Below are 18187 nucleotides of genomic sequence, written 5' to 3'. Positions count from 1 at the left end.
GGATTTGAGACACTTTTGTCTCAGTAGAGCCATAGCCATACCTATCTCCCCTCCAGCCTTTCACCAGCCTCCTATTTCACAAATTTGTCCCATTTACCAATCGATTGTATTAATTTGTTTGAGTCTTATTTTTCTCTTACCAACTACCTTCTCCTTGAATCTAATGCTTCAGTTTTTATCCCCTTTGTATTTCAATTTGGAACACCAGAGTTAAGATTAGTGGATTGCTGTCATTTTGGAGGGAAATTAACATTGAAATATTTCAGAAATTTGTCCTTAAATCTATTTTCATTCTATATTCTTATCAATAACTTGGATAAAGATAAAACAACTTCACAGTTATGGATGACTGAGGCTGAGTGGGAAAACTAACTTAGATAACAATCAGAAAATTTTTTCAATATCTTAGAAGGGTAGGTTTTATCTAATATGGGAGCGGGGTAAAGATGGAGGTGTGAAAGGAGACATTTTGACTTAGTTTACTCAGCTCACTTCTTCAAAGATCTATGAAATACATCAGACCAAAGAAAGCATATTTTTTAGTCACAGTAACTTTTCCAAATCGGGGCATGTTAGAGAGATGAACAGAGAGGTCTACAGAGAGTAGGAGTGGAGTTTGGCTAGGCAGTACCCACACTAAGAAGCATTTCTATCACCTAGGGCATGAAAGACAGCTGAGACAGATCATCGGGCAGGAAGAAATGGGACAGAAAGAGATCCCAGGGGATGACTAAACACACACTGGGTGCAAGAAGGGGTGCCGTCTGACAGCTCTTTTGCTCAGTACCCAACTCCTAGTCAAAGATTCAGGGAGGGTGGATGGAAAGGAGTGCTCAGAGAGTTCTCACCCAAAGCAAAGAAGAGCAGTTTGGCTCTAATCCCAGAAGCACTGTAACAACTCAGTTGTAGTCTTGAGGCCAGTGTGTAAGCCAGTGGTGTAATAATCAGGACAAGAGTCTCAGACCAACAGAGAGAGGTCATAGTTTAGTCACTTCGAACCCCTAGAACCTATCAACTAATTAATAGTAACCAAGTTCAACAGCAGTCTTCTGAAACTCCCAATGAAAGACAAATAGACCCTAATAGAAAGTCTTAAGCCAAAAAATAGGCCCGAAGGAACTAAAAAAATCCCACCATAAAGAGCTATTGTGATGACAAGGAAGCTCAAAACACAAAACCAGAAAAAGTCACTCAAAAAACATCCACAAGCAAAATCTCCAAGAAAAATGTAGCTTGGATAGAAGTTACTTAAAGCAAAAGTTAAAAAAATGTTTTTGATTTTTAAAATTAAATAAGAATGACTAAAGAAAAGTGGGGAAAGAAGCAATCAGGAAGAAAGATATGAAACCAGAATTAACAGGTGGGAGTGAAAAGGTACAAAATCTTACTGGATGGGGAAGCTAGTGAGCACAATGTATAAAGTGCCAGGCCTACAGTTGGGAGGACCTGAGTTCAAACCTGGCCTCAGAATACTTCCTAGCTGTGTGACCCTAGGCAAGTCATTAATCCCAGTTGCCTAGCCCTTGCCATTTTTCGACCTTAGAATTAATAAGATAGAAGGTAAGGGGTTTGTTTGTTTTTTTAAACCTTACCAATGAAAATCTTGAAGGTTAGAAATACCCAAGTAGAAGCAAATGACTCCATAAGACATCAAGAAATAACAAAACAAAGCCAAAGACTGACAAAAATAGAAGAAAATGTGAATTATCTCATAGGAAAACAACTGACCTTGAAAACATTGAAGAGACATTTTAAAATCATTGAACTACCTGAAATCCATGGACCAAAAAAAAGACAGTATATAGCATATATCAAGTATTCATAAAACTACTTAGATCTCTTTGAACTAGACGGCAAAGTAGAAATCACTGGTTACCTCCTGAGAGAAACTCTCAAAAACTCCCAGGAATATTTTAGCCAAAATCCAGCACTCTCAGGTCAAGGAAAAAGCAGCTAGAGAATTTACTTCCCCAAAAGAGCCAGTTTAATGAAGTGAATGCTTGGAATATTCAAAAAAGGCAAAGTATATATAGGCTTTCAATCTAAGAATAACCTACCTAGCAAAACTGAGTATAATAGTACAGGGAGAAAAAAAGATATCTTTAATGAAATTAAGGACTTCTGAGCATTCCTGATTAAAAGACCATAGTGGAATAGAAATTTTGACATATAAATATAGGAGTCAAGCAAAGCATAAGAAGTAAAGAAAGTAATCATAAGGGATTAAACAAGGTTAAACTGTTTATTTTTATATGGGAAAATAATACATATAGGCCTTTAGGACTCTTATCACCAGGGGTTATTCAGGGAGTCTAATTAAACAGAGGGCCTAAAAGTTACTCTTAGATTTTGATGATCTTAAAAGAATAATGGAAAGGGTGGGAAAGATTGAAGAATGGGGGAAATTATATAAATGGAGTACACCACAAAAAGGGAACTGTGGGAGAGAACTTGCAACGTTTGAACCTCTCATCTGCACTGATGAAAAAAAGGAAGAATATCATGGTAGTCTCTCAGTGACCAAGAATGACAATTGTCCTTTGTGCATTTTCATCTACGGTGTACCCTCATATGGCTTTGAAGTCCAAAGGCTGAGGCGCAAAGTTTGTGGCACATGGGGCCTGGAACTCCAGTTGTTACAGGAGGTGCGGTTGTCTGGTGTCGGCGGCGTTCACACGCAGTGGCAAGACGTCGACATCGCTCATCTTCAAAGGTGGCGGCGGCATGATTAATGTGGGTTCGCCAGCTGCTTCTGACAGAGGCAGCGAGTTCTAGTTGCTTTGGTGTCATGCCAGCCCACTTCAAGTTTGACTTTAGCTGATCCTTGTATCTTTTCTTTGGTCGGCCTTGTTTCCTGAGTCCAGCTGACAGTTCACCATAGAATACCTGTCTTGGTATTTGCTGTGGGTCCATGCGGATGACGTGTCCAGACCACCATAGCTGGGTTTTGAGGACCATGACTTTGATGCTGGTGGAGTTGGCTCTGTCGAGGACTTCCTGGTTGGTGATTCAGTCCTGCCATCGGATCCTCATGATTGACCAGAGAGAGCGTTGGAATTGCTCCAGCTGTTTCATGTGCTTCCGGTACAGTGTCCATGTCTCGCATCCATACAGGAGTGAGCCGAGGACCACTGCGTTATACACTTTGAGCTTCGTCACAGTGCTTGCACCGCTGTATTGGAGGACTTTGCAGCGCAGCCGCCCGAGTGCCTGGCTGGCCTTTTGGATCCTGGCATTAATCTTGTGGTCTAGGGACCCGTTGTTGGCGATGGTGCTGCCCAGGTACTTGAAGTGCTGACATTAGAAAGCTGCATGCTGTCGATTGTAATGCACAGCTGGTTAGTTGGCCTCCCTGGTGCAGGTTGGAACAGCACCTCTGTTTTGCTGAGGCTGATAGTCAGACCAGACAGTTTTGTTGCGGTAGAGAACCTGTCCACAATGGTTTGGAGATGATTTTCTTGGTGGGCCATGAGAGCACAGTCATCTGCAAAGAGAGCTTCCAGGATGAGTTGTCTGTTGTCTTTGTTTTTGCGGTCAGGCGGCGAAGGTCAAATAGTGAGCCATCCAGTTGGTATTTGATGTAGATGCCCAGATTTAGATCCATCACAGCATGCCGTAATACTTGGGTAAAGAATAGGTTGAATAGTACCGGAGCGAGGACACAGCCTTGTTTCACGCCATTGGAGATGTTGAAGCGATCAGAAGTCTCTCCACCAGATAGGACTTCCCCTGTCATGTCGACATGAAAGAGCTGGATCAGTTTGAGGAATTTTGCTGGGCAACAGAGCTTGCTAAGGATCACCCACAATGCATCCCTGTTCACTGTGTCGAACTCCTTTGTCAGGTCTATGAAGACAATGTAGAGACTCAGGTTCTGCTCAAGGCATTTTTCCTGCATTTCCCTCCCCGTGAAGACCATGTCGATGGTGCTGCGATCTGGTTGGTAGCCACATTGTGATTCAGGCAGGTTCTGCTCTGAAATATGACAGGAGTCTGTTGATCTTTCCAGCAGTGGAGAGTAGTGAGATGCCTCTGTAGTTGTCACAGGCTGCTTGTGCGCCTTTGTCCTTGTATAGGGCTATGATGGAGGCATCTCTGAGTTCTGGAGGCATGTCTTCCTCTTCCCATATGCTGGTCAGCACTATGTGGAATGCTTGGAGCACCTTTCCATTTAAGGCCTTGTACACTTCGGTTGGGATCCCGTCTTTACCGGGTGCCTTGCCTGTACTCATTTGTTTAATGGAAGAATATACAGTAACATAATTCAATACAGAAATATATCATCCTACTGGTAAATAGGAGGGAGAAGGAAGAGTGGAAGATTGATTAAGGGAGGCTTTGATATAGGAATTTATTTTGCATTACTATATATAGTAGTCACTTCCTTATCCCTATTTCAGTTACTCCCAGGCAACCTGCAATTCTGGGGAAAGGAAGGAGGTAGGAAAGGGGCTGCCACCAAATGAGGGAGGGGACTGGCACATGGTTCAAGGATCCATAGAGACTAGGGATAAACACCTGTATCCAGGCAGGTATAAATGGAATGACAGACATGGAATAGACTCTAGAGTTTGGATGGTAGGAGTGGGTCAGAGATCTGTGGTCTGCCCAAACAACATGTCAGTTCTGCTTTCACTTGGAGGTCTCATTATTAGGGTTATTTGGGGGTGGGGGGTCAGGTGGGAGGCTTCAATGTACAGTCAAGGAGCAGGAGTGGGGAGAGAGAGTACAATACTATACAGTAAAGTTGACATAGGTGTTAAACTAAGAACTATCCATATAGGGTTTGATGCTGTTCTCAGTTTCAGCCATCAATGGCAGGTATTGGAATGTGATATGGGACCCCCTACTGTATTTGCAATAGGTTTTGTTTCTTTTGCCTTCTCCTTGGGTAGAAGAGGGGAGAGAATTCAGAATTGAAAATAAAATAAAATTGAATTTTAAAATGAACTATACAAAAGCAGGATTGTTGAAGACGTATAGCAGAACAAGTCGATATGAAAAAAGGCCTTAGGGTTTTAGTGGGCTCTAAAGGCTTCTAGAGCTCATCAGTATGAGTACTTCCTCCCACAAAACAGACCTTTATCCATCCAGAGGGATGTTTGAATTAGTCCTGTAATACTCTGTTGGGGAAGCAAAAGCTAGAGGATCTCTGGAGTCTTGATTCTCTGAGCTACAATAGGCTAAAGCTGATAAGGTACCTATGCTTAGCCCTAATAGTAATGTGATTATGCAGATTCTGACTGACTGTCTCTCTCTCTCTCTCTCTCTCTCTCTCTCTCTCTCTCTCTCTCTCTCTCTCTCTCTCTCTCTCTCTCCTCCCAGTATCTACACTTCAGCAGCCTAGGTAAAATAGGGAGACCAAATCCCCACCAAAAAGACATAATTGATAATTTAGCAAGACATTTCACCCGGGGCCTCCCTTTCCTAGTGAAATGAGGAAGGGGGCTGATCTGTTTCAGCTTTAAATGATATAATTATGGTTAGTGATAGGAAAACTCAGATGCTACTCCTAGTTCTATTACTAACTCCATCTGTTATCCTTATATGAGTCATTAATGCAACCTGTAGCTTTGTTCTTCACTTCTTTCCCTTCCTCCCCCTATGTAGATGTTAGATCAGCTCCTGCCTGATATCCTATGCCTTTTGAGGCTGCTCCCTCTTCTTTATATTACTTGTGTTGACTTTGGACAAGTTACTTTTCTTCATGCTTCAGTTTTCCTGTGAACTTTAAGAGATTAGACTAGATGATTTCAAGTCCCTTCTAGCTCTAAAAGCCTAGACTCTCCTATAGCTTCATTCCATTTGTCAACCCCATTTGTGTTGATCTCTGGGATTCCTTTACTTATTTTAACATCAATGTTCAGGTCTCCCCATGCTTAAAAAAAAAATAAATAAACCCTTAACCCTGTATCCTTTCATACTATCATCCAATTTCTTTGTATTTGAATAAAACTTTTTTGAAAGTCATAACCCATGCTCACTGCTTCCACTTCTATCACCCACCGACTCCTCAACCACTGGTGGTCCAACTTTATCCCCACCATACTATAAAACTGTTCTTTCCAAAGTCATAGATGGCCCTTTTCTTGATCTTCATTTGCCTTCATTTTGGTGCCTCATTTGATACTGTTAACCATCCCATCTTTCTTGTTCTTCCACTTTTCCCAACATCTTTTAGTCTCTTCTACCCCTAAGTGTAGCATCCTGTAAGACTCTGACATTAAAGTTCTCTTCTCTCCATCCATTAAGGATGGTTTCATTTCTCTGGCTTCTTCTGGTCTTTTTTCTGATCTCTAGTCTTGCATATCCAACTTCCCACTTATAGATATCTACCTGCATGTACTACTGAAACCTCAAACTTAATACATCTAAAGCTGAACTAATTTCTGTTCTCTTTATTTTTCACTCTGTTGATGATACAACCATCTTCCATCACCCAGGCTTTTTCTCTTCCCTCATTCCATTACATCTAATTAAATCCCTTCCCAATTTCCTTCCCTATGCTCTCATATTCTCTCATCCCCTCTTGTTTAGACTGATACAATGACCTCTTTTTTTTTTAACCCTTACCTCCTCTTAGAATTAATACTGTATATTGGTTCCAAGGCAGAAGAATGGTAAGGGCTAGGCAGTGGGATGTGAGTGACTTCCCCACAGTCACACAGCTAGGAAGTGACCCAGTTTGAACCCAGGACCTCTAGACCTGGCTCTCTGTCTACTGAATCACCTAATTGCCCCAATACAGTAGTTTCTAAAGTGGTTTCCCCATCTCTGTTCTCATCAGTTCATCTATTAGAAAGCATCCCTAAGCCTGGCCTTATCTTTCTGCTTCAGAAACTCTTAATCATCTCCCCATTGTTTACTTAAGTGGAAGCTTGGTGAGGGGTATCCAGAGGAAGCTTCCTCTTCAGATATGAATAACTTCCTGCTCTCTATTGTTCACAGGAACATAGTATCTCAGACCTGTTGTCCTACTGTCAAGGTTAGGAACATCACATAAAACACTTGGGGTAGGACCTCTATTTTGCCATCACCAGTTGCTCACACAAATTCTTAGACTGTTGTGCTGTCTTGTCTGGGTAGGAATGAAAGTACTGACCAACTTCCTCAAAAAGTAGCCTGATTGTGATAAAAGAAACCATTCCCAGCCACTAGGTTGGGTAAGGAGAATTGTTTCCCAAAGCCTGCTTGTCTGCCTGTGCACAAGGGTGACTCATTCTCTGGCACAAGCCTCATTGGCCGCATCTTATCTATTTGCTCTTTATATCTCCCTCATTTTGATTTTTACTCCTGTGGTTCAATGAGACATTTTCCCCTTTTGAGAATTACAAACCAAAAGGCTTTCTGTAGTTTGCTAAACTATAGAAAATACATTCTTTGCTAGACCTGCCTTTTAGAGATATGAACTGGAATTGCCATTTTTTCTTTAAAAAAAAATCTGAATTTATTTTTAATCTGAACACCTAAAAAGAGCACTTAAATTAGCAGAATATAAAGGAATCTGCATGTAACCATTAATCTCTATTTCATGCCCTTTGAATTTTTTAAAATACATAACAAATTTTACACATTTTAACCTTTCCCTTCTATTCTAATAACATAAATAAAATAAATAGTAATAATAAATAATAAAAAGACAGAAGAATGAGGGCTAGGCAAATGGGGTCAACTGAATTGCCTGGTGTCACACAGCCAGGACGTGTCTTGATGTCAGATTTGAGCTCAAGTCCTCCCCACTCCAGGTCCATAACTCCTTCCACTGAGCTACCTACCTGCCCCTATACATTATATTCAAAGCTATTTTACATATCTACTTCCTTCCATTCTCTTCTATCAATTTTTAAAAATTGTGTATGTGTGTGTGTTTTTTTCACCAGTGATAACTATTGACCTTTGCTTTGCCCTAGATGTAATTGTATTTCACTGGCTGATTTAGAGTAGACCTGGTTCATTTTTCTGTTCTGCTTATATGTCTTTATTTTAAACTTACTTTAAAATATACACTATTATAGAAAGTTTCAATTCCCCTAAGTTATCTACCTCCCCCAGGTTATTCAGTATCCCACTATGGGCAGGTAAATCCTATAGTTCTGTTGACATTTCTTTTTGAATCTGAAAATGTGGTTTTGGATACCTCAGATACAGTACTTCCCCTACTCGTTCCCCTCCCTTCCCCCAATTTTTTTTTAGGGAGTAAACCTCATATTTAAAGGGACATCCTAGTGCATAGTAGCTTTCCCAACCTGAAACATAGGACTTAGACCTTTTCTGGCTTTTCCTGTTTTATAGGAAATATATATAATTCTAATTCCTGAACCCAAGAGTAAAGATTCTTAAGGTATTTCATTCTTATAGCTTCCTTTGTATTTCCCAATTGTCCTATTTAGCAAGAATAAGTAATCCTGTATAGTGCTTTTATAATTTCACACATGTAGTCTCATTTAATCTCACAACAGCCTTGTTGAGGTAGGTAGAAGTGTTATCCCTGGTTTATAGATAAGGGTAAAGGGCTATCACCTGTCCCTAAACAAGTGTGCTAGTCAATGCCCTGCCAAAACTGGATGCTTGCTAGAAGGGTATGTGTACATTGTTAGATGAGGATGCTTTTTTTGTGTTTTGTTTAATTTGGCCTTGACTTGGTCTAAGGGAGAATTTGATTGGGACAGGGTAGAAGGCATTGAGAAATGATTTTAATATCAAAAAGATAAGAGTTGGGGAATGAATGTGATGTGGCCAGACCTTGGCACTCTCCCTACACCCCCACCATGTTTGATAAAAGTAGGATGCTGTTAGAACACAATACACAGGGCACTGTTTTTCCAAAGCTCTTTTCCTTTTTAGTAGAATGCTTTCCATCTACTTCTCAGTCTTCAAAATCTTATAGAACTACTCTGAATGGTTTGGGGGTGTTTTATTGTTTTTAGTATGTTTTTCTTGAAAACTGAAGGATTGTTTTGATGCTCAGTCTGAATGTCTAAATAAATCAGGGGAAATGCTTCCCTTTTTGAAATAAACATCTAAGGTGACATCCTTCTTCCCTTTTGCCTTTTTCTGAAAGACACACAAGAATGGCTTTTTCTAGAGTACATGGAGCACAGTGCAGGCCCTTGCTCACTTTGTTGAGCCACCAAATTCTTGAGATTTCTAGTATGTCATTGGAGATAGCTTGCCAATGTGGGGGCTTGGTGGTCTGTTCATCAGTAGTAAGTGCTTAATTGAAAAAGATGGGGGGGGGGTTGCTGTGTTAGCTAGCATTTTGTCCTCTGGTGTGAGTTTAAATATCTAAACTGGTTTTCTCCAGTGCCTATACTGGGTGGTGTTGGCTTAGAAGTCAGCAGACTGAAAAGGACATCATCATCACCAAAGAGAAGTACAAGAACCTTCTCTGGTCTTAAAATTGTGTCCTTGAATGTCACATGCCTCACCTGTGGTGCTACTGTGCATGTCAGTCAGCCAGATGGACTCAGTTGAAAAGCAAGGCTGGAGAAACACTTATAGAGGTGGTATAGATCTGAGAGGGGAGTGTGGGTCATTCTCCCTTTTGGCTATTGAGCCTGAAGGAAAAGTTGAGAACATGAAGCATATCCTCTGCTGTTGCTATCACGCCTATTCTGTAAAAAGAGAGCATGTCACTCTAGTTGTTCGGTGGAACTAGATTGGAATTGCAGTGTGCTGAGCCTTGTTGTTTAACTGAGGGTGAGTGATGGCCAGCCTCCCTTGGTACACCTGGTTTCAGTTTGCTCTGCATGTCGAGTCTCTCCTTCTGAAGCCATGGCCAGCATCTCTCTTCTGGTTAATTATCTCATTGTTTGGAGCTGTCAGCTCACTGCTGCCTGGTATACTCATTCTGCTTAGTTAGGTAAGGACCTTTCTCAAATGTTCTGTGACAGACAATGCAAAGTATACTGTGGCTTGCTCTTGCTGTAACCAAGTCAGGCAGTAGATCCTAAATTGCTATCAGTAGTCAAGCCTAGGTGCCCTACCTTCAACAGTATACAGCTCCTAAAAGGCCAAAATCCTCACTGGTTTTTTCTCCCAGAACTAATCCTTCCCTAGCTGGGGTTGACAGTCTTACTTAAATCTCTTTAAGTTTCAGAGGCTATCTGTATAACCTGAGGTCAGACATCCTGCTGCTTGTGCCGGATGTGTGAGTAATTCTCTTCATTTCAACTCTTACAGGGATTTCCTTCCTCGTGGATCAGGAATTGTTACCAGACGTCCCCTTATTCTTCAGCTCATCTTCTCAAAAACAGGTATGTTGGGACTACCTAAAGAATGGGTTGGGAAGAGATAGTAAAAGGAAGGATAAATGCTTATCTAAATGCAAAGGAAAAGCCAGTTGTCATAGAGGAAGCAGAGGTACAACTTAAATTTTTTATTGTTATATTAATTTTGTTTAATCTTTGTCTGTGTAGTTCTCATTTATTTTTGCTTTTCAAATGAAATTTTGGTTTACACACCCTTCTTCCTAACTTTCCAATTCCAAGGTCATGGTCCACTTTCTGAAATATTAATGTGGGGTGATGGGAAATGAGGGGTGATTAGGGTATATAGATCCACCCACACCATATATCATCTCTACTCAATAAAATCAAATGCTTCTCTTGCCTCTAGAATAAAAGAGAAACTCCTCTTGGACTCTTAAAATCCTTTACAACCTGCCCCCAGACAACCTTTCCAAATTTATTATATATTAATTTCCTTCATGCATTCTGAGATCTGGACTCTACTGTTCTTTTTACCTGGTGCTGTAAAGATAATTTTAGGGTTGTGACTTAAAATCTAGATTTAACTGGTTGCCAAGGTTCAAGGATTTCTCCTGCCTGGCCTGTGCCAGGGGGAGTTTAAAATCCCCTCCTCTAGGACTCTGAAGAAGATTAAAGGCTTCTAACAGGATAAAGTTGGTAAGTAAAAGAGGAAACCTCAGCCAGAAACTCAATAGCTTGTAGCCACACTAAGATGCCGAAAAACCCAGCACACTGCCACCAGCCAACTCTCCGTCATCAGAAAGGTGCCCAAGAGAGGAAATGAGCCAAATATATAGACCTTTCACTCTTGTGTCTCCTCTAAATACCTATATCTTTTAAAGTTCTCATCTTTGATTAGATTATATCTTTAGAGTTACTTAACACTTCTTTGTTAAGTTCACCTTTTGTGAGTTACTTAACCTTTTTTTGTGGTTAATTTAACCTTTATAGTTACTTAACACCTTTTTGTAATAAGATCTTAAAATAGACTTAAAGTTCTAGCTTCATTATAAGGTAAGAGTTAAGTACCTTCGTTGTTTAATCAGGAGATTAAACAGTCTAAGTAGGATGGAGTAATTTAGAGTTCCCAAGACATTCCTGATTTTGTTAAACTAAGTATCTTCATTGTTACAATCAGGAAATAGCTAAATCCAATCTTCACAGTTTGACATCTCTTTATACCTTTGCACTGATTTTCTCTAAAGTCTATAATATCCTGTCACCCTGTTTATCACTTCTTAGAATTCTTTTTCCTTCAAAACTCTGCTATAGTAACATTTCTTCCATGAAGATTTTTTGGATGTCTATTACCCACAAGGACCATCCTTTAATCTTGTGTTTATCTGGTAACATTTTGTGTATACAGGTTTTGTTTTCTCTCTAACAAGATTGAAAGGCCCTAGAAGGCAGGGATGTGTACCTATAATCCCCATCAGTACAGTACTTGTCACAAGAGTAGGTGCTTGACAAATGATCATTGATTGCCTCATTTTATGGCAGAGTTGTCAAGTCCCTTTTTTTAAAGATACTTTATTTTACCAATTACATGTAATAACAATTTTCTACATGCGTTTTCTAAATTTATAAGATCCAAATTGTCTCCTTCTCTCCCCTTTCCCAGAGATGGTAATACAAAATTATACATGTATTATCATGCAAAACCTTTTTCCATATTGTTATAAGAGAATAGTCATAAAATCAAAACCCCAAAATAAAAAACCAAATCAACTAAAGTGAAAAAAAGTATGCTTTGATCTGCATTCCAACTCCAACAGTTCTTTCTCTGGAGTTGGAGAGTATTCTTTGTCATAAGTACCTCAGAATTGTCCTGGATCATTGTATTGCTGAGAGTAACTAAGTCTTTCACAGTTGATAATTCTACAATATCGCTGTTACTGTTACAATGTTCTTCTGGTTCTGATTATTTCACTCTGCATCAGTTCACACAGGTCTTTCTAATTCTTTCTGAAATCATCCTGCTCAACATTTATCGCACAAGAGTATTTTATCACCATCATATACCACAATTTGCTTAGCCAAGGGATCCCATTTTCACAGAAGCACAGAATGTTACCATTGGAGGAACTTTAGTAATTATCTATGCCTACCCTTTTATTTTATGCATTAGGAAATAGACCCAAAGAGGGAAACTAAGTTTCCTAAAGTACACATGAAACCGAAGAGCCAAGAATTGAATTCATAGTCTCTGGCTCCAGGTCCATTTTTTTTTTAACCCTTACCTTCTGTCTTGGAGTCAATACTGTGTATTGGCTCCAAGGCAGAAGAGTGGTAAGGGTTAGACAATGGGAGTCAAGTGACTGTGCCCAGGGTCACACAGCTGGGAAGTGTCTGAGGCCAGATTTGAACCTAGGACCTCCTGTCTCTAGGCCTGGCTCTCAATCCACTGAGCTACCCAGCTGTCCCCTCCAGGTCCATTATTCTGCCCATCATACCATGCTTCCATCACATTTCTAGTATTTGTAAAATTTGGGATATGTGCCTATGACTATCACTTAATTTGGGAACAGTAAGACATTCAGGGTTCATTTTTGTTTGGTGAATCTTTGTCTTGTCCTCTCTGGGTGGTGCAAGGAGAGCAGGCAAGTTTTGTACTGATTGTTACATCTTGCTGTTCCTGTAGCAAGAGGCAAAAAACTTTTGCATGTCATCTTAGCCCATCTGGACTATGTTCAGGTCTACGCCCTTTTTAAAAATTTCATTACAGCAGAATTAAGTTGAACAAATTCCCTCATACAGTATCATTAGTACATTATAAAGGCATAAAATGGGGCAACTAGATAGACAGATAGACTGCCAAGACTGGCAATAAGAAGTCCTAGGTTCAAATGTGGCCTTAGATACTTGATTTAACCTCAATTGCCCAGCCCTTACAGCTTAGAGTTAATACTTAATATTGACTCTAATGTGGAAAGTAAAGGTTTAAAAAAAGTTTTTTTCATTAAAGTCTTGAAACTGTGTGATAGTGTCCATCTGGCCATGCATTTATAATATGTCCAATGGAACCATCTGCCATATATAAATATTGTTTTGCCTAACATTATATTTTGCTGGAATCCATTGACATTGTGAAATTGGCATACCAGAAATAGGGTACCCAAGATATTTTGATCCCCAGGGGAAAGTGACCTTTCTATAGTTTGGAAATGTGCCCCCCACCCACCCAAAAAATAAACTGTGCTATACCCTAAAGATAACAAAGAGGAAAAGAACCTAAATGTACAAAAAATATTTATAGAAGCTCTTTTTGTAGATCCCAAAACTAAAAACAGCCAAGCCAGTTGGAGAATGGATAAAAAAAATTTTTTTAATTGAAATGGAATATTATTGTGTCATAAGAAATGATGAACAATTTCAGAGAAACATGAGAAGGCTTCTTGGAAAAGATGTAGAGTTAATGAGTAAAACTAGGAGAATATTTATACACTAATAACAACATTCTAGAGGAAAAATAACTTTGAAAGACTTGAAAACTCAGACCAGTACAGTGATAGATACTCTGGCAAAGAATACTGCCCACCTTCTGCCAGAGATGGACATTAAATGCAGTTTAAGGCTTTTTTTTTTTTTTTGACGGCCAATAAGGGGATTTATTTTGCTTGATAATGCAGTTTTTGTTTTGGGGGGGGTTATTATTCATTGCTGGGATTGGGGGCAGGTGGGCAGAATGTCAAACAGAAGTACTTTTTTTTTTTTAAGCAACCTTACCTGATTCTTCCGTTTTAGTATCTTTTCTCCTTAAAAAACATCCTCCTAGTCTAACATAAGCACGTTGAGGGCACTGGCTATCTCTTAGAGTTTTTTGTCTTTGTATCCCTGGCTTGTGGTAGGCCCTTAATAACTGTGTGTTTGATTGCATGCATTAAGTAGTGACTTTGCCTCTGACATCTGTTGTTGTTATTTTGAGAAAAGGATTCAGACAATTAAGTATGTGACTATTCCATCATAAGATTGATTTGGGAGAGCTTAATATTCAGGATTGCTTCAGCTCTCATCTCCTTGTTAGATGAAATCCAAGCTCTTTACAGTGGTTAAAGCTCCCCCTGATGAATTTTAAGATTTGGACTTGGAGTGTATGATACTCCTGAGAACATCATCACTGAATTTGATGAAACACCAAATCTGTTTTCTGAATATGTATTCATTTGGGATGACTTGAGCTTTGTTTCTTTAAAGAATACCTTGTTATTTAAACCAATCCTGACAATTATTATTCAACCATCATTTTTTTTTAAATTATTCAAAGTATGTGATTCGGGGTTTTGGTTTTTAAAAATTACAAAAATGAACAATATGGAAATAGTGATAATACATGTAAAACCCATCGAAATTGCTAGTCAATTCTAGGAGTGGGGAGGGAGACAACATTAATTATATAACATTGAAAAACTTGTGTAGATTTGTTCCTGGAATAAAATAAAGAAAATTTTTTAAAAAATAAAAATTAACCCAAGTTTCTGCTATAAAGAAAGTCAGATAGCCTAGTTGAATTTTTTGTCTCTTAGGGATAGAAGAGTTTTCTGTGCACATTGATTGAAAGAAAAGCAAATCTAATCCATCTATAAACATTTATTCCCTCTGCTTTACAGGAGTCTTAACAGGGTTTTAGCACTTTAAGAGAAAGCCTGGCTTATTTGACTCCTCAAGAGCCAAAAACTAGATCTTGATGCCTTTTGTTTCCCTCCTGGGAGATAGGAAATCAGTGTGGACTGAAAAGCAGGGAGGGGGACTTTGTTTTATTTTTAATGTTTTGTTGTTTTTAAACCAGTCACTTCCCAGTGAATACCCCACCCTCCCTTATAACAAAAACAGTTCATTAAAACCAAATGGCTCTGGTGACCATGTTTGACAACTATGCAGGCTACTGAGAAAGGGGAAGGAGGTTACATCATCAGTTCTTTGGAAATAGGCTTAGATGTTGCATCAAATCTGATTTCTAATATATTTTATTGTTTTGTTTGTTATTTATTGATGTTATTGTACATATCATCCTGTTTTTGCATTATTTGCTGTGCATCAGTTCATGCAAGTCTTCTCATGTTTTCTTTAGCTCTTCCCCTGATCAATGAGAAATCACTTTCCATTTTCTTTCTCTCACAAAAGTACTGTTATGAATATTTTTGGTATGTAATAATTAAAAATGGGTTTGATAAATGTAAGAATTTTTAAAATGTTGTAGTCGTTTATAAAAAATAAACTTTTTGAGTTAAAATGACTGTTAGCAGTTTTTGTTTACAGCAAGGCAGAGATATTAAAATGGAAAATATAGGAGAGGTAGGGAAAAAATCGCCTAGCTACAAATACACTAAATCCTAATCCTAGTGCCTCCATACCAGGAATGCCAATGCGAATCCAAATCCAAAAGCAAATCTCACAAGAATCCAAGGTCCTAATCAAGAAGCCAAAATCCAAAGAGCCAGGAGATGGTGAAAAACCAGAGAAGGAGAGAGAGATGAAATGCATTCTTCTCCCTGGTCTCGCCTTTTATATCCCTTTTTCCACGGCACTTCTTGCCTCTCCCATTTCACAGAAACCAACCACAGCCTCCTAATTTGCCTAACACTGTCCAAGGGGGAGGGTGGGCAGTGCTTGTGGCCTTTGGGGGTGTGAACTTTTTTTTCTAGTAAGTGACTTGTGAACTCTCTTACTTAGTGACTTACTAAGTGTTAAGAAGGCATAGTTTTAGTTCTTGATTGATTACCTCAAAATAGACAAAGAGAATAAAAAAATCCTTTCACAGGTATATATGGGATCTTTCTACCTTTGACCCCCTTGTGATTCTGCTTAGGATTGGGTAGTCTAACCAGATCAAAAAGTATGATTAAAATGAAATATTGATTGACTGTCATGTATGAGGCCATAAACAAATAATTATCAAATAAATGGGAAATTTTTAACTATAGTACAGCCTTTTGAGGAAGCTTTAAGGAAAAAGGGGGGGTTCAAATTGGGCCATCTGAAATGAGGTGCTAATGATCTGATTGGAGAATAATATATTCCTAAAAGAAATAAAAACATAAAACTTAAGTGGCACAATAGTAATAATAAACTGACATGGGGCTTTAAGGTTTTCTAAGCTCTTACATAGTATCCCATTTGATCCTCACTAACTCTGAAATAGTAGGTGCGGTAGGTATCATCTACAGTGAAGCCCTGAGAAATTTAAGTGCCGTGACTTTACTTGCCTTTGGTCATGCAGCCCAAGTGTGGGAGTCTGGATACAAATTCAGGGCCTCTTCCCACTCCCACCCCCCATATCAGCACATTCTTTCCATTGTTTGTTTTTGTTTTTTTGTTGGGGGGTTGCCCCTAAAAATAAAACAAAGATAACTGTCATATATACACCTGCAGTATATGCTTTATAGGTAGGAAAGATATGGCAGAAGTACCAAAGAGCCACAGACAGTGAGTCTTAGCAGAATTAGAAAGAAGAAAGACACAACTGATTGGGCTACATGGAGAAAACCTGGAGAGGGGGATGTCAGCTGGATGAGATTTGGATTTTAAGAGGTGGGAAAGGAGAAATGGTCTCAGAGTAAGGTGACAGAGCAACTGTCAGAGCTCAAAGGCATCAAGAACATCACTGAGGGACTTTTCTGGCAATGAGTTACAATCTATTCTTGGACATTTCCAAGTCGATAATGTAAAATTCATTTTATTTAACCCAGAATGTTATAACAGGTCATCACACATAACAGTGTTTTCTAACCATCACTTAGTAATCATACCAGTGTATGTATGTGCCTGTTTGGTAAGGTTAAAGACTAAAAGAAAACCATTTTGAGAACATTTTGGTAAATGAATGAATCATGCTTATCTTTATAGTTATGTCAACTTGTACTTACTTGCCTTTTCCTGATCTTGGTGGCTCATGAAAGTAATTTGAGCTAATTTTTGGTAAGACTTCAAAATGACCTTTTCCAGATGTCCTTCAACTTTGAAAATTGCAAGATCAATAGAACTAGACTTTGTGTGAGACTTTTTAGTCTCCTTTCTGCTGACCTTGGGCAAGTTACTCTCTTGGAACCTCAGTTTCCTTTAAGGGAATGATACTTTACTTAGCCAATTCACAGGGTGACCAAATGAGATAATTTATGTGAAAATACTTTTTAAACCATAAAGACATGTTATAAAGGCAATGTTATAAAATTGTAAGATAGTATCTGGTTTCCATTTCGTGAAACATAAGGTTCAAGGGTGGAAGGTGGTTTCATAGAATTTTGACATTTCTGTAATTCTCATATACTTAACAAAATTGACTCCTGTATTCTAATTATTTCTGTCTCCTTGGAAGCTTGTATATGGTTAGAGTTCCAGATTTGTCTTTGGGGTGAGAGAGAAAGCTAGCAAAGTTTGTTTCAGAGACAAAAAGTTGCTGGGGAAGTTTCATTTTCTCAAAAAAGACCAGTTTTTGGTCATGGAGAACAACATTCTGAGAAGGAATCCGTAGAATTCACCAAATTGCCAAAGGGTCCAGGACACAAGATTTAAAAGTCTTTCTCTAGCTAAATGCACATAGAGAGGAAGTATAATGCAATGAGAATGGCATGAGATATGGAATCAAGAAGATCTGAATTCAAAACTTGACTCATATTTACTCCCTCTATGATGTTGGGCAAGTTTCTAAACCTCTGGGCTTTAGTTTCTTCAGCTATAAAATAAGATGGTTGGTATAGTTGCTCTCCAGTGCTTTCCATTTCACCTCAAAAACTCATACTGTAGTTATACCAGATTTACATCCTGTGCTCCTAGCTTTCATTTCAATAAATTCAACAAATACTGACCACCTGCACGTGCTACATGCTGGGTCTTATGGGCGTCAGTGCAAAGAGAGACAGGCCTCATGCTCAGGGACAATTAAAAGAAATATGTAGCAGGCTTTAGTATAAACAGCAGTAATAACTACTTGTGTTTATTCT

At 38.9% G+C, this 18187-nt stretch overlaps 1 protein-coding gene across 17 annotated transcripts in view; it reads left to right on the top strand.

The window, feature by feature from the left end:
- DNM2 (dynamin 2) overlaps positions 1-18187 on the top strand; it is a 77690-nt gene that overhangs the window by 23615 nt on the left and 35888 nt on the right. For all 17 annotated transcript variants that reach the window (XM_056822744.1, XM_007488532.3, XM_056822742.1 and 14 more), the window contains exon 2: positions 10183-10256. In XM_056822744.1, the coding sequence (XP_056678722.1) occupies positions 10183-10256 (74 nt within the window). The remainder of the gene's footprint in view (positions 1-10182; positions 10257-18187) is intronic.

This window comes from Monodelphis domestica, chromosome 3 (genome assembly GCF_027887165.1).
Source record: "Monodelphis domestica isolate mMonDom1 chromosome 3, mMonDom1.pri, whole genome shotgun sequence".
NCBI classification, from domain to species: domain Eukaryota; kingdom Metazoa; phylum Chordata; class Mammalia; order Didelphimorphia; family Didelphidae; genus Monodelphis; species Monodelphis domestica.
The sequence above is the reverse complement of the archived record's forward strand: the minus strand, read 5'-3'. Positions and strand labels throughout refer to the sequence as shown.